The sequence below is a fragment of the Piliocolobus tephrosceles genome, chromosome 10 (genome assembly GCF_002776525.5).
Source record: "Piliocolobus tephrosceles isolate RC106 chromosome 10, ASM277652v3, whole genome shotgun sequence".
In the NCBI taxonomy this organism is placed as follows: domain Eukaryota; kingdom Metazoa; phylum Chordata; class Mammalia; order Primates; family Cercopithecidae; genus Piliocolobus; species Piliocolobus tephrosceles.
The window spans coordinates 27,935,658-27,951,580 of record NC_045443.1 but is presented as its reverse complement, the minus strand read 5'-3'; the positions used below and the strand labels follow the sequence as shown (position 1 = coordinate 27,951,580).

At 39.5% G+C, this 15,923-nt stretch overlaps 1 protein-coding gene across 3 annotated transcripts in view; it reads right to left on the bottom strand.

The window, feature by feature from the left end:
• Positions 1 to 310: 310 nt before the first annotated feature.
• Positions 311 to 15,923, bottom strand: part of LOC111540608 (liprin-beta-1) — a 170,723-nt gene continuing 155,110 nt past the window's right edge. For 2 of the 3 annotated variants that reach the window (XM_023209020.1, XM_023209018.1), the window contains 9 exons: positions 14,501 to 14,651; positions 13,706 to 13,817; positions 13,501 to 13,589; positions 8,720 to 8,842; positions 7,793 to 7,918; positions 7,014 to 7,202; positions 3,954 to 4,133; positions 3,221 to 3,286; positions 2,725 to 3,083 (listed from right to left, as the gene is read on the bottom strand). In XM_023209020.1, the coding sequence (XP_023064788.1) occupies positions 2,997 to 3,083; positions 3,221 to 3,286; positions 3,954 to 4,133; positions 7,014 to 7,202; positions 7,793 to 7,918; positions 8,720 to 8,842; positions 13,501 to 13,589; positions 13,706 to 13,817; positions 14,501 to 14,651 (1,123 nt within the window). In that variant the 3' untranslated portion in view covers positions 2,725 to 2,996. Of the gene's footprint in view, positions 3,084 to 3,220; positions 3,287 to 3,953; positions 4,134 to 7,013; positions 7,203 to 7,792; positions 7,919 to 8,719; positions 8,843 to 13,500; positions 13,590 to 13,705; positions 13,818 to 14,500; positions 14,652 to 15,923 lie in introns of all 3 variants that reach the window. The other variant, XM_023209019.1, reaches the window with a different exon arrangement.

The following is a 15,923-nucleotide window of genomic DNA, read 5'->3' as shown; positions in this document are numbered from 1 at the left end:
TCCATACACCTCTTTCTACAAATAACTTCTTCCAGTCTGTAGGTGAGTCATTTCCATTTGCTTTTCCTATTTTCTTTTTTCTTTGTTTGTTTATTTTACCTTCTGCCATATTCTTCATTCCCCAGCTCAGTTGCTTCTTTTCCTACAAAATCTTCTCAAACAAAGGCCTCAAATTCCTATCTGTTGATACATGTTATAAACTGCATTCAAACAAATTTATGGCAGTTTATAAAGAGATTGTGTTATTTGCTGTATCAGAAACAAAGCCTGTTACTATGAACAACGGAAAATGAAATAAGGGCGATAAAAATGAGGCAATTATCAATTGACTTTATTTCCTTTCATATGGTAACACCAGCAGTGTATGATATTTTGTAAATAAAACACATAAAAAATTTAACCTTATTACATATTATCAGTTAGGTTATGCCATCCTGAATAAAAAATACTTGGGCCGGGCACGGTGGCTCATGCCTGTAATCCCAGCACTTTGGGAGACCGAGGTGGGTGGATCACGATGTCAGGAGATTGAGACCTTCCTAGCTAACAAGGTGAAACCCCATCTCTACTAAAAATACGAAAACAAAATTAGCCAGGCATGGTGGCAGACACCTGTAGTCCCAGCTACTTGGGAAGCTGAGGTGGCAGAATGGCGTGAACCCAGGAGTCAGAGCTTGCAGTGAGTCAAGATCGCGCCACTGCACTCCAGCCTGGGCGACAGAGCGAGACTCCGTCTCAAAAAAAAAAAAAAAAAATTTGACATCTGTAACAGTCTCCTGGTATTTTCAACCAGGTTCTAAGAACAAATTGATTTTTTCAAGTGGTGACATCTAGTCACATTAAAATAAAATCCAAATAAAGTAAGTCCAATACAGTTACCACATAATGAATGGTAGAGTTTAAAGAAAATTATTATTAGCATCAAATCAATTGTTATGAATAAACAGTAATTTGATATTACAATTTCTTTAATGAATACCTTGGTAACTTGCTGACAACTTAAAAGATAACACCACTGATATTCAAATACAGTTTATAATCAAGTCCAATGGCAGATACTGAACTGCCCACCTCCACCTCAATTTGTGGAAACCTGTCTTCTGTAGGGTTGGCTACCATGGGTAATTATGTAGCACTGAATAAAAAATAGAATATTTTTCTAATACTTCTACAAATATAATAAACACAGTAACAATTTTTGCTGCGGTGATTTTCTTTACAAAGAATATTTGGGCCCAGTGCTACAGAAAAACATGAACTACATCTTATCATCACAAAATAGCCATTATAAAACGAATTTTGCAGCCTCTGTTTTTTTGAACTTTGAAATAAAATGTTCAGACAAATATTCAACTTTTTAAAAAGCTCCATTCATTGATAGCCTGAGAAATGTACAATGAACATGTTTAGGCAGACTGTTAGTATTTTGATGCAATGATACAGTTAACAAAGAGAAAAGAAACAATACTGTAAAGGTTTCTGCTTTGCTTTTGGTTTCCTCAAAAACTATTTCTACACATTTTGGGGAGAGGAGGTGATTCTGAATGTATTCAAGTTAGTGTATTCAAGCCAGGCACAGTGGCTCACACCTGTAATCCCAGCACTTTGAAAGGCTGAGGCGGGAGGATCACTTGAGGACAGGAGTTTGAGGCCAGGCTGGGCAACATGGTGACACCCTATTTCTACAAAAAATTTTTGAAAAATCAGCCAGGTGTGAAGGGTGGGGTGGGGTGGGAGGCCACACACCCGTAATCCTAGCTATTGGGGAGGCTGAGGTGAGAGGATCACTGGAGCCTAGGAATTCAAGGCTGCAGTGAGCTATGATCACGTCACTGCACACCAGCATGGGCGACAGAGTGAGACTCTGTCACTTAAAAAAAAAAAAAAAAAAAAAGGCCAGGCACGGTGGCTCACACCTGTAATCCCAATACTTTGGGAGGCTGAGGTGGGCGGATCATGAGGTCAGGAGTTCCCAGACCAGCCTGGCCGATGTTGAAACCCCGTCTCTACTAAATATACAAAAATTAGCCAGGCATGGTGGCACGTGCCTGTAATCCCACCTACTCGGGAGGCTGAAGCAAAAGAATGGCTTGAACCCAGGAGGCAGAGGTTGCAGTGAGCCAAGATCATGCCACGGCACTCCAACCTGGGTGACAAAGTGAGACTCCATCTTAAAAAAAAAAAAAGTATACTAATGTCCCTCAAGTTCTTCCGTATGAGGTAAAGGGATCCAAGATTAAGGTTGAAATTTTTAAACCTTTCAACAATTTTGTGGTGTCATCAAAAAGGAATATTTCATATATATTAATTTAGCCTCAATGATCAACATTGTTAAAAGTCTGTATGGAGAAAGATCATTCTGACCTCTTCAGAAACCAGCTGGTATATGAATGTTCTGATCACCAGATTGTTTAGAAAACGTGATCTTTTCACCATCGTCCTTAGGTCACAAAATAAATGTTCTATTTTCTATGTACTGTATATATACATATATTTAGAAAAATATATAAAAATAAGACAGTAAGAGGCAAGTGGAGGTGTGGCTGGCATTTACTGGGCACACTGAATGCTTAAAGAAGTTCCACATATTGATTCTGAAATCATATAATGTCCTACTTAGGTGGCTCCAGTGAACACTGATGTGACAAAATCATTCATATCCTGGTTACTGTTCCCCAAATCCTCCATACTGCGGATGCGAAAGGAAACACTCTGGTAAAATACTCATCTTAAATGCAACACTTTAAATATAATATATCACAGATTTTTACATTAAATAGAAGAAAAACAATTATACTCTCATTCACCAGTGTCTTATTTTTTGTGGCCACTTCGGAATCGGCACATTTCTCCTGCTTCCTGTTTAAACTTCTCAACAGCAGAAGCTGGAACAACAAACAATAGATAATCCGCTGCCTGTTGTATATACCGTGAGTGTTTGGAAAAGAAAGTAGAAAAAAGACTAAGCATTCCTAATGTTCCTCCAGGGGCTACAGTCAAACGTTTGAGTCTTCATCTGTAATGCTGGCACTGGGGGAACGGGCAGCAAAATCTTTAAACATGTCATCTTCTTTTAACATGTGCTGGAAAACAAGGAGACAGGGAGTCACACTGAGAGCCAAGAGCTCAGAACTACACATTCTCCAAGAGACATGTGGTCCTTTGGGGTTGTTAAAAGACATTTGTAGAATAACATTTTCAATTCATTTCACAAACTCACTGTCAGATTGTTGATGCCTTCGGAGAATGCACCTATCTGTCTCACTGTCCCTTCTGAATCTTCCATCTGCAAAGAACAAACCATAACATGACATATGTGTTTTCACAATTTCAGGGAAAGTGCAACGAGAGGAACAAAAGTCTAAGAGGAAATAATGCAAATAGCACTGAATGGGGTAGGAGCAACAGAACACTTTTGGTGATAATCTCCTTTCACCACTGCAATCGGAAGTGAAAAATTAGAAGAGACACTTTACTGACACAGCTAGTCTAATGCCTTTGCTAACAGTACCAAAGCATTGTTGATTAGAAGGGAAATATGCAGTCCCATGACTTTAATCTGAAAAGGCTAGGTAGAAAAACCTGTCCATTCCTAACATGTTTTAATACAGAGATGGCATCATATAGGTAAATATCATAAGCTCTGGAGGCAAAGAGACAGGTTGGGGACCTTGGGCAAGTTACTTAGCTCTCTGTGCCTCAGTTTCCTTATCTCCAAAATGAGAATAACAATGCTCCCCACGTCTTAAGGTTACCACAAACATAGTATACATTAAGTGCTTAGGATGGTACCTGGAACATAAAAGTGATCTCTAAGTGTTCACTTCTATTTTATTATTATCTGTATTTTTAGTTATTGAAAGAAGATGTCCTCAATCAGACACAGTACACAAAGCTCCCATTTAGTGTCTGAATGATGGAAGCACTTAAAAAAAGGTACATAATGGATTTACCTGCTCTAATCGGTCCAAATCATCTTCCTCATACAGGCGCATATCCAAACCAGGTTTAAATCCTTTCTTAGATGCACTTCCTGATGCCTGTCCCAATTCCATTGGACAAACATATTCTTCACCATCTTCCTGTTTCTTCTTTCTCAAATTCCCAAAATTGCTAAAGGCAAGCTTCTTTGGCTTTAAAAGAAAAGCAAACAAAAACATCCAAAGGATTTGATAAAATTCGTACAATCAAGGACTGATAACATGTAATTATTTTTGCATTGCCCCCTCCCTCCTACATGTGTAATTTAATTATTTACCCCATGGTACAGAGAAAATTAACTGGATGTTTAAATTTGGATAAAAATGAAAGGGCATCCCAGACATATAAATGATGCAATGATAAACGACCCTTGTTATGAATCTCAGAAAATTAATCTTATTCTTCTTATTCATGCCAACTAGCTGAATAGTCACTGTGATAAACAAAATATAGCAAGAATAATTTGATTACATCACTACTATTATTTTTAGAGACAGAATCTTGCTATGTTGCCCAGGCTGGCCTCAAATTCCTGGGCTCAAGGGATCCTCCTGCCTCAGCCTCCAGAGTAGCTGGAACTACAGGCACAAGCCACTGCACCTGGCTTCATAGTTTTGATTAAACAGGACTTAATGCAATGAGATTTATCATGGCTGAATCCAATTTTGCAAGGTTTTTCAATCTAAGATTAGCAAAATAGAATAGACCTCACTAAATTTTTTCTTTGGGTGAGGCTATAATTATCTTGTATGCCTATTTTGCTTCCATAACAGGACTGGTGACTGCTAAAAGAATTTTCTGGAGAGGAAACTTCAGTGATACTAGAAGAGAAACTCCATCTTGGTCACTGAATACTTAGGCAGATAGAGGGGGTAAAAAAAAAATTAAAAAGAACTTCGGTGCAAATTTCTGGAGGACCTCATAGCCCAACAAGTTGGTTGAGATAACATATTTAGAAGAGTTTATCTAGGATTAATTTTAAAGAAGAAAAAGTAATCTGAATTTGGTATGATCCATAAATCCAGGTAAATTAGGAAATAACCATTCTCTTCTGGCCCACCTTCAATCATTTTTAAAGTATCTTTTCCTATTTACAAGGCTGGTCAATCACAAGCCAGAGAAGCTAAATCTGTACAAGAGAAATCTCTCTTCTATACTTGATTTATAAAAACAGAACAACTGCAATCAATATTTGGACCCAAGTTATGGGCTCTCCACACTGCCAATACATGGATTATGGAAGCCAATATTATGCTGTTCATTATCATTTTTTTAGAGACAGAATCTTGCTCTGTTGCCCAAGCTGGAGGGCAGTGGCATGCTCATAGCTCAATCATAGCTCATTGCAGCCTTGAACTACTAGACTCACATGATCCTCCTGCCTTGGCTTCCCAATGCACTGGGATTACAGGCATGAGCCACCATGCCCACCTAAGAGGGAGCACTCAAAAACGGACATGAACATTGGACCCTCGGATTAAAAGCCTGATGCCCTACTGACTGAGCTATCTGGGTGCATTCTCTTAATTATTATACTTTTAAAAGATATATACTCAGTTGTCCCTCAGTATACACACAGCATTAGTTCCAAGACCCCCATGTATACCAAAATCCGTACATACTCAAGTCCAGTGTACCCGTGTACCTAAAAAGTCAGGCCTCCCTATATGTGGGTTTTGCATCCCTCCACATTTGCTTGAAAAAAAAAAAAAAAATCTGAGTAGGAGTGGACCTGTGCAATTCAAACTCATGTTCTTCAAGGGTCAACTGTTTCTTCAACTTGTTAGAGTAGGCAGATAGCTAGACATGAGGGGAAGCCCCTGAGAAAAGAGAGGTCCGGAAAAGCTCACACCCCAGAAACCACCCAAAACATGCATGCTCCATATGAGCAGAGAGGAGGAGAAATACCTATCGAGAAAGGAACGTCCCTTAAGATGGCCAGTAATCACTCACTCTGCAGTTCACCTGCCAGAATTTAGCTAGCTGCATGCTGATAAAGAGGGCCAGAGGGCAAAGGAGAATTCCTAAGAGAAATGCAGACACAGTACGTATAGATTTGACTGTTATACAACCTTCCTGGGGGCGGCGGGAATGAGTAATGCAGCCTTTAGGTAGAACTGCAGCCAACACCCAGCCCACGCATGCGCACCAACTATAGTAAGGGAGGGTCCCACAAGCCTAGGATGGGAACTAGGCAGGGAAAAGGCAAGGACTTAAGGCAGGAGCAGGAAAATGAGATAAAAAAGGCAGAGACTTAACACAGAGGCGAGAGCCCAGAGGCGAGAGCTTCAAGAAACAACTGAGCCGGGCGCGGTGGCTCAAGCCTGTAATCCCAGCACTTTGGGAGGCCGAGACGGGCGGATCACGAGGTCAGGAGATCGAGACCATCCTGGCTAACACGGTGAAACCCCGTCTCTACTAAAAATACAAAAAACTAGCCGGGCGAGGTGGCGGGCGCCTGTAGTCCCAGCTACTCCGGAGGCTGAGGCAGGAGAATGGCGTAAACCCGAGAGGCAGAGCTTGCAGTGAGCTGAGATCCGGCCACTGAACTCCAGTCCGGGTGACAGAGCGAGACTCCGCCTCAAAAAAAAAAAAAAAAGTAAAAAAAAGAAAAAAAAAAAAAAAAAAAGAAACAACTGGACATCATAAAAACCCAATGCAGAACTCCTGGCCTCTTTCTCTTTCAGCAGCCCGCTGTGCCTCGGTTTTTGGAGTGTACTGTCCCCTTATATAAACATTGCTACTGAGACCCTGTTGTTTTCCTTGCAGGATCAGCCCCTGTATTTTTTTTTTTTTCTTACAATAAGTTCTTTGCTCCCTATTTCCCTTCAATAAAGCTCTCTGCTATCTGTGAACTGTCTCTTGGCCAACATCTTTCTCCCAAGACAACTAAGCGCTGAGGATTCCTGCATCTGCTGGTAAGGAACCCATCCACAAAACTTAGCAAACCCCAGAAAACAGAAAAACCAGGTAACAGACAAAATGTTGCCTTTATGCCAAGCAATTATTAAACTGTATGAGCCTGAACCAACCTTCACTTTGGCAGTAGCTGTTAGAAGTACGTAATCCGGCAGCTCCATGGCATCTCGCTTCTGGTGCTGTGCCTCAGCCCCAATCAGAAGGTTGAAATGAGTGGCCAAATGTCTTCGCAGCAAAGTCTTATTGGGCGGGATGTTCAATAACTGAGCCATTGTTTCTACATTAAAACGAGGCTCTAGAACCTGTTAAAAAAAAAAATAAGCTTGTCAAAAGTCACCACAAATCATACATGTTTGTATTGTGCTTTATAATTTGCAAAGTTCTTTCTCTTAGGTTATCTCCAATGATCCTCTCAACAGCCTGGTGAAGTAGACACCATATGGACTTTGATCTTTAATTTACATATCTTTTCTCCATTTTGCCCAAGCTAGTGAGTGATAGAGCTGGTCCTGAAATCCAGGATTCAGGCATCCCAATATCAGTCCTCTACCTCTCTGGGGTGCTGTCCGTGGCAGCCAACTCCTTATGCAATATCAATGTGCAGAAATACAATCTGCATCCTTGCAGGGATTTTCAAACATGATCATATGAGAGAAAGAAGCTACATGTTATTTGACATGAAAGAGGACAATAAAAGAAAACCATCTTTAAATTCAATCTAGAGTTATAAGATATCAATACAAATACTCTGAAAGTAAAGATTTACTAGAAATAGGGCAGGAGGGTTGAGTCAGATGACTTTAGGATTATGATAAGCAAAAATTGATAATATCCTACTCACTAGACTAAAGGAAACAAAGTAAGTCAATTTTAAATGAAATCAGAGCTTTACCATGAGCCCACCATGGACACCGCTGCCTCTGAGATTGGGGGCATATTCTGCCAAGTCCACGGAGCGCAGCCACTCCATCACTCGATGGTTAGTCCACTTCTGAACTTCTGATGGGGCGATAGTATTCTATGGGAACACACAACCGAGATCCTAAGTATTAAATTGCATTTGCTGTCTAAAAAGTCTGCTCCATGGAGTACAGTTACTCAACATCCCACTAAATGCATAAATAAAGGGAAAAATTCTCTTTTAAAGAATTTCTGTCATAGTTTGTGTTTCAAGTGTTCTTATATACTAATAAAGCATTGGTTTAGGAAAGAAAGTTGTTTTTTTTTTTTTTTTAAGACAGGGTCTAACTCTCTTACCCAGGCTGGAGTTGTAGTGGTGTAATCAGGGCTCACTGCAGCCTCCATCTCCCAGGCTCGGGCAGATCCTCCGACCTCAGCCTCCTGAGTAGCCGGGACCACCAGCGTGCACCCACCATGCCTGGCTAATTTTTTATTACTATTATTTTTGTAGAGACAGGGTCTACCTATGTTGCCCAGGCTGGTCTTGATCTGCTGGGCTCAAGTGATCCATCTGACTTGGCCTCCCAAAGTGCTGGGATTATAGGCATTAGCCACTACATTTGGCCAGAAAAGTAAGTCTTTATAGTGATATTTATCTCTGTGGATTAGGGAATCAGGAAAAAAATAAACCCAAGAAAAGGAAGAAGTGTAACTGAAAATGAACCCTTAGCTTTAGTTATACAAGTGGAACTATCATGGAGAGAAAAGGAAGGAATACAGAAAAAGCCTAAGAAGTAAATGAAGCTGAATTTTAAGGCTTTTCCTGCAAGCTCCAAGAAAAATGGCTCTTAGTTTTGACATATGGACAGTCCCATGCCTGGGAAGTGCATGCTTATAAACCTCAATCTTAAAACGCTACCTCATCAGATGGCCGCCTCCGTAGACAGTTTGGTTCAAAGTTATTGATCCTCAGGACCTGGATGGCCCTTTTGATACTGAGGTGGTGTAGCACACTCACAACCTTCAAAGACAGTAAATCATCCTGCAAAAAGAACAAAAGGAGGAGTTCACTGTGCTGGCCTGTAGCAGGGGGACTTTCTTGGGAATCTCAGAAAACTGGAGTAAAAGGAGAAAAGCCCCTCAAACCAATATGCCCCATGGGCTTGTCAGAACCCACTCTCCCATTTGGAACAAAATCTTCCCCAAAACCCCAAATTAGTATTTTTTGCCAATGAAGCTGGCTTCCACCTGTTTCTCTCTCTTCCTGATGCTCTGAGATAGGACTGTAGAACCCCAGGGCTCTGAAAACCACAGTTTGACAAGCACTTGCTGGGTCACTACAAAAGGTGATCTGCTTTGACTTGATCTGCACATACTACAAACAGGGAATTTATTTGTTTCCCTTTAGTTTTGAGAACTTTATCTGTGGATAAAGCACTTAAGCATTGGCTAAACTGCCCTCTCTATTTCCTTTCAGCAGACAGCGAAGAGCAAATGATGCTCATTGGTGGACATGATCAAGGCTTGGCTTTCTTTTTTCATCTTTTCTTTTTTTTTTCTTGGAGAGACAGGGTCTCACTATACTGACCAGGCTATCTCAAACTCATAAGCTCAAGGAGTCCCCTAGCCTCAGCCTCCCAAAGAGCTGGGATTACAGGCCTGAGCCACTGTTCCTAGCCAAGGCTTGGTTTTCTGAACTAAAGCACGTCATAGTTTTGGGGAAAATCAGAACAGTGCTCTTGTTATACTATTCCCTGACCTTAATAATTCTCTAGTTCTAGATCATTTTTTAGTAAAGACTTGTCTGCTATTGAATAGCTCTAGATTATTATGGTTTATCTAGCAGACACTGTGAACAATTTTGGCAAAACTGTATCAATCACTGCAAAGGTTTTGGTCAGAGTTAAGGAGAGGATAAAAATAAAGTTATAAGATATATATATATATATAAAACCAATCAACTCCCCCCCTTCAAGGAAGAATCTTCACCAGTCTGTGGCTCTTGGGAATATTTTCAAATATACCAAACACACCAAAACAAATTATTTCAGAAGAAGGTGATATTAGGGGCAGTGTCAAGATAAGCACCAGTCTACTTCTGAACACACCCAGAAAATAAACAAGTAAAACATCTATTTTAGACACACCTTTCTGATAAAACATTTCTCATGAAAGAAAGAAAAAAATGTAATCTACTACAGAAATATTTAATAAAAATATTAATCAGTTTATATCCTTGCGGCTACTAACTGGGCAAAAATTATTTCCTGAAGTTTTTCTGGAGTAATTCCTTAAAAGTAGTATCTTAAGATATGTTAGAAAAAGTACTTATTTTAATCTAGGATTGAGACACCCATTCCAAACATTTCAGTGTGGGCTATTTTCATCTAACTAGTCTATCAGCTTCAAAAATATCTGAATGCACAATGTTTATAATGTGATTAAAATGTTAATTGTTTTTGAAATTCTTTACACTTTGAAGGATTTTAAAGAGATAGTTTTATATCAAAACAGACTTTATGGGTGATTTTCTTCTTAATTTTGGATTTTGAAAACTTTTAATTTTAAAAGAATTTAAAATTTGTGGAGGAGTTGCCAAAGATAGAACAGAATTCTATATACCTTTCACTCAGCTTCCTCTAATGTTAACATCTTACATAATCATGATTACATTCGTCAACACTAAGAAATTAATGTGGATGATAATGACATCGACTAAAGTGCAGACTTTATTCACATTTCACCAGTTTGTCCAGTAAGGTCCTTTTTCCGTTCCAGAATCTAATCCACATTAAAACACATATTTTGTGACTTAGGACTTCTAGAGTCAAATTTTCCAGGGTCATTTACTCTTTTATAGCCATTTCACAGATGTTTCTTATGATTTTAAGCTTGAATTTGTTCACATTCCCAGAGAGAACATACTCACACCGAGATAGGGAGGCAAATATTTACTGAATGTGTTCTAGTCATAATCATGAGCTATTAAAAGCAGGGATCTTGGAACAGCCTGAGTTCAAACTCTCTCTGACTTTCTATTGCTGACTGTGGAAAGTTGGTTACCAAGTTACCCAATATCTGGATTCCTTCCTTTATACATGTAAAAAAGTAGGGAAAATAATAGTATTATAATACTATAGATACACAGAGTATGTGTGTGTGTGTGTATATGTAGATACACATACGTCTATGTATATACACACACACACTGTGTATCTATAGTATTACATATGTGTGTATAATACTATGCATATATAGTATTATATAATTATATAGTATATATGTGAACAAATTCAAGCTTAAAATCACAAGCAGCATATATGAAATGGCTATAAAAGAGTAAATGACCCTGGAAAATTTGACCCCAGAAGTCCTAAGTCACAAAATGTGTGTTTTAATGTGGTGCCCCAGATTAGATCCTGGAACAGAAGAAGGATCTTACTGGACAAACTAGTGAAATGTGAATAAAGTCTTCAGTTTAGTTGACTGTATTAACATCTATGTTAATTTCTTAGTTTTGACGAATGTAATCATGATTGTGTAAGACGTTAACATTAGAGGAAGCTGAGTGAAAGGTATACAGAATTCTATCTTTGGCAACTCCTCCGTAAATCTAAAATTTTTTTAAAATAAAAAGTTTAAAAAACTTTTAAATATATATTATACACACTATAATAAAATTAGTAATATTAACTAAAAGGGTTGTTGAGAATCCAGTATTAATATGAGCAAAATGCTTAAAAGGATGTTTGACACATAGTAAATGTGCAACATACTACACATATTAGTATTATTTCCCGCAGGTTTACATGATGTGCCCATCAAGGTAAGGGGCTTGGGTTCAATGATAGAGAAGAAAAATCCATGAACTGAACTCCAAATTTTTTTGATATTGGTAAATGCCTACTTAAGTTGGCTGTTTAAAACTTTCCACTTATTTGAAAAAGATTATACTTAGGGTAGTTGGGTCTAAAGCCTACTTCACAAAAAGCTGTTTAAATAAAATAATTTCAGGCCGGGCATGGTGGCTTACACCTGTAATCCCAGCACTTTGGGAGGCTGAGGCAGGTGGATCTCCTGAGGTCATAAGTTCCAGACCAGCCTGGACAACATGGCAAAACTCCGTCTCCACCAAAAATACAAAAATTAGCTGGGCGCAGTGGTGCACACCAGTAATCTCAGCTACTCGGGAGGCTGAGGCAGGAGAATCACTTGAACCCGGGAGGCGGAGGTTGCGCCACTGCACTCCAGCCCGGGCGACAGAGTGAGACTCTGTCTCCAAAATAAATGAATGAATAAAAGAATTTTAAGTAGAACATGGCCGGGCGCGGTGGCTCACCCCTGTAATCCCAGGACTTTGGGAGGCTGAGGTGGGTGGATAACGAGGTCAGGAGATGGAGGCCATCCTGGCTAACACGGTGAAACCCCGTCTATATTAAAAACACAAAAAATTAGCCGGACATTGGTGGCGGGCGCCTGTAGTCCCGGCTACTCGGGAGGCTGAGGCAAGAGAATGGCATGAACCCAGGTAGGAAGGGGAGCTAGCAGTGAGCCGAGATCACGCCACTGCACTCCAGCCTGGGCGACAGAGCGAGACTCCGTCTCAAAAATTAAAAAATTAAAAATAAATAAATAAAATAAGAGAATTTTAAGTAGAATATTAATAGTGGTATGGAACCTAAAACAAGGTTCTCCTGGAATCCATCTTTCCCACTGCTGTAAAGCAGGGAATAGTCCTACACACTGGCTGGAAGGCTAGAAGTGTACAATAACGAAGGAACCAGAGTGGAAGTCTAGCCTTCCTCCCGCCTCCTTTAACCCCAGTTAACTCCTGCTGTAGCAGAACCGGGCTGAAGTGAGACGGGTGATAGGGTTTCAGGTAACAGTTGTCCAGAGTGGAAGGGTGGGGAGAAGACAAGTCCTGGAAGATGTCAGGTCAAAAGGGTGGCCTCTTCCAAATGGTCACTGCACATAGAAACCCATAACTTAGAAACAGCTTGGGCTTAAAAACTCTACATTCTATTTAAAAAATATCTTCGGGCTGGGTGTGGTGGCTCATGCCTATAATCCCAGCACTTTGGGAGGCCGAGGCAGGCAGGTCGCTTGAGGTCAGAAGTTTGAGACCAGCTGGCCAACATGGCGAAACTCCGTCTCTACTAAAAATACAAAAAAAATTAGCTGGGTATGGTGGCATGGGCCTGTAGTCCCAGCTACTCAAGAGGCTGAGGCAGGAGGATGGCTTGAACCTGGGAGGTGGAGCTTGCAGTGAGCCGAGATCGTGCCATTGCACTCCAGCCTGGGTGACAGTGCAAGACTCCATCTCAAAATAAATTTAAAAATATATATATATCTTTATGATATATAATTTGCATACCATAAAATGTACCCATTCAAAGTATATACTTCAGTGTTTACATTGTTGAATGTATTACATATAAAATCAACTTTCTGGAGAGCTTAGTTTAAATTAGGCTTCACTTAGTTTAAATTGGGGTTTCAAATTATCCCATGGCTATTCAGTCACAATCACCAAATGCTACAACTTCAACTTCACAGGAAATATGCCCGCCACTCTCCTCAAGTTCAAGCAACAGCTTCAAACTCTGGTGTAATCACTACACTGTGTTTGGCTTACTCAATTTCTGCGTTTTTCAAGAAAAAAAGTTTTCCTTCCCCAAACCCCAGGAGTGAGTCACTTACAACAGTCATGTAATGTAGCATTCGACCATCAACCCGTCCTTCATCAAACTGGGTCTTATATTGAGGGAGGCCAATATCATCCAACCATCCTAAAAGAGAGAGGCCAGTGTTGCTACCGTGCCACAAAACACCTGTTCTTGTGATTAGAAAGAAAAAGCAGCTATGTACATAATTATTTAATTTTGTTAGAATAAAAACTTCTTACTAGTGACCCAGTTGAAATCCAGCTTCCCGTGATTGGTTTCTTCTTCAGATCCCAGGGCTTGGAGTGCCAGCTGGAGTTTCTTTCGATGAAGTGAATGCTTGATTCCAAGTTCCTGAAACAATAAACATTGACTTTATAATTCTATCTATATAGGCTGGGTGCCACTGGCAAAGGATGCAAATTTCTCCAAAATGAAGCCAGTACTAGAGACCCAATTCAATATTAAATTACAATCCTAACTTGCGCTAGTAAAGTGCTGTTGAACAAAGGTCCCTGAAAAGCCAAGACCACCACAATTAGCTTAGGGGCGTGTTAGGCATTCCCTAGTGACTCCTTTTCTTTGTAAGCTAGGAACTGTAGCATGCATAAAAAGAATTTGACTCTTATTTTGTGCAAAATATTAAATAATTGGGAAGAAATGTTAAATAATTAGACATAAATTGTAGGGTGCTTTTTTTTCCTTTTGCAAAGTGCATTGCATATATTACACTGAGAAAATAGGCCAATGATAAAGCCATATAATAATTTCGAGAAATATGAACTTAATTATGCTTATGTAATTATTTTTCATTAAAATGCCCAATGGCTTAAGTGTTCCATAAGGAATCATCAAGACCAGGTCCTCCCAAGACCATCAGAAAAAAATAAGCATGAAGCAATTGAAAACCCAAATTTTTTATTTAGAGAGTATTTACTGGCTTCACTCATGGCCCTTTCTGGACTATAAAACAACCCTACATTCACATTGTCTTCTTCGCGGTATCCACTGTGTGAACAAAATAGAGAAGCAGTCACCTTCTCTAGATCTTGTTGAGAAGCCTGCAAAAGCGTTTGGCCAGATGCAATCCAGTGCTTGCCAGAATTCAGGTAGGAGCCCAAGCCCTGTTCCATCAGCCAGTTGCAAACCTGCTCCTTGGTCCACTTGGCAAATGGCATATCCAAGTCACTACAGGAAAATGAGTAATTGCATGAAAAATCATCCAAAGCCAATCCTGTGGCTTATCATGAGTTTTAAACAACTATACATTCAATAGACATGGACGTTCCCTGGTGATACACATTTGACCACGAAAAGCTTAATTTTTAGTATACATTGGAGGAACAACTGGTACTGGAGTTGAAAGTTATCTTCTAAGACCTCTGTCTCATTTCAAATGAAACCACAAAAGATTTAATGTGACAGAGCAAGAACAAGTTCTACAGAAAAAGACTAAATTGGAAAAACATAAGTCACTGTATCAGTTTCAACCAATGTTGTTTGAAGATTGGATTCCCAAACAGGAAATTCAGTTGGAGTGAAAGAAACTTAAGTCTAATTTGAACTAACTTTAGCAGAATTATGGTTTATTTCCATATGGTAACCAATGAGAAGAGGGCAATATGTTGTCACTAAGTGTAGGAAACAATCAAAGCAAAATTCCTGTTTTCTTTTACTTAGATACACAAATAGTGTTCTTGTTCCGGGCTGCGGGCAAGGTGCGGAGGGGAAGATGAATGTGCTTTTTTAAAATAGCACAAGGAGCTCTACTGTGTTCAAAGACAACATATGGCAAATGAAACTGTTTGGTATTTGAAGAAGGCCAAACAAAGAGGGTTTCCTCCTTGATGTAACCTATGTCCAGTGTTCCACCTGTATGGGAGGGGCTGTATTTAAAGGGTTTCTAGTCTATTATACTGTTAAAATATTTGGTATCAATGCCTTGTACTTTATGTTTGCCAACCCCACCCTTTTATGCACAGTGAGTCAAGGTAGTAGTTCTAAGCCAGCCCTCAACTTTGGTAAGAGTGTTGGAGCAGTTCTTGGAATCTTAATGGATAAAATATTACATAGTCCTGATAAACATAAGGATTCTGAGAGAATTTTTGTCTTTAAGTACTTTCATAGATTCTGTTATATACTAATGTTTCTTGAGTAGTTACTATCTGCCAAATATTTAACACATATTAACTTATTTAATTTTCACGATCAGCTTTTGGAGTAGGCACTAATTATGATGATGAGAAAACTGAGACACAGGGCATAGAAGCTGTTGCTCAAGGTCACCCAGCTGGTAGAAAGTGGTAAGGCCAGAAAGCAAATCCAAGTGGTCTGATCTAGAACATACTCTCACGTAAATATCCCGTCTTTCCAAAGCTATGCTTTAAAGTACTTATAATTACCATCTATGTAAAATTTAAGTCTGAGAGCCATTCGAACACAGATGCTGCTGACACTTTA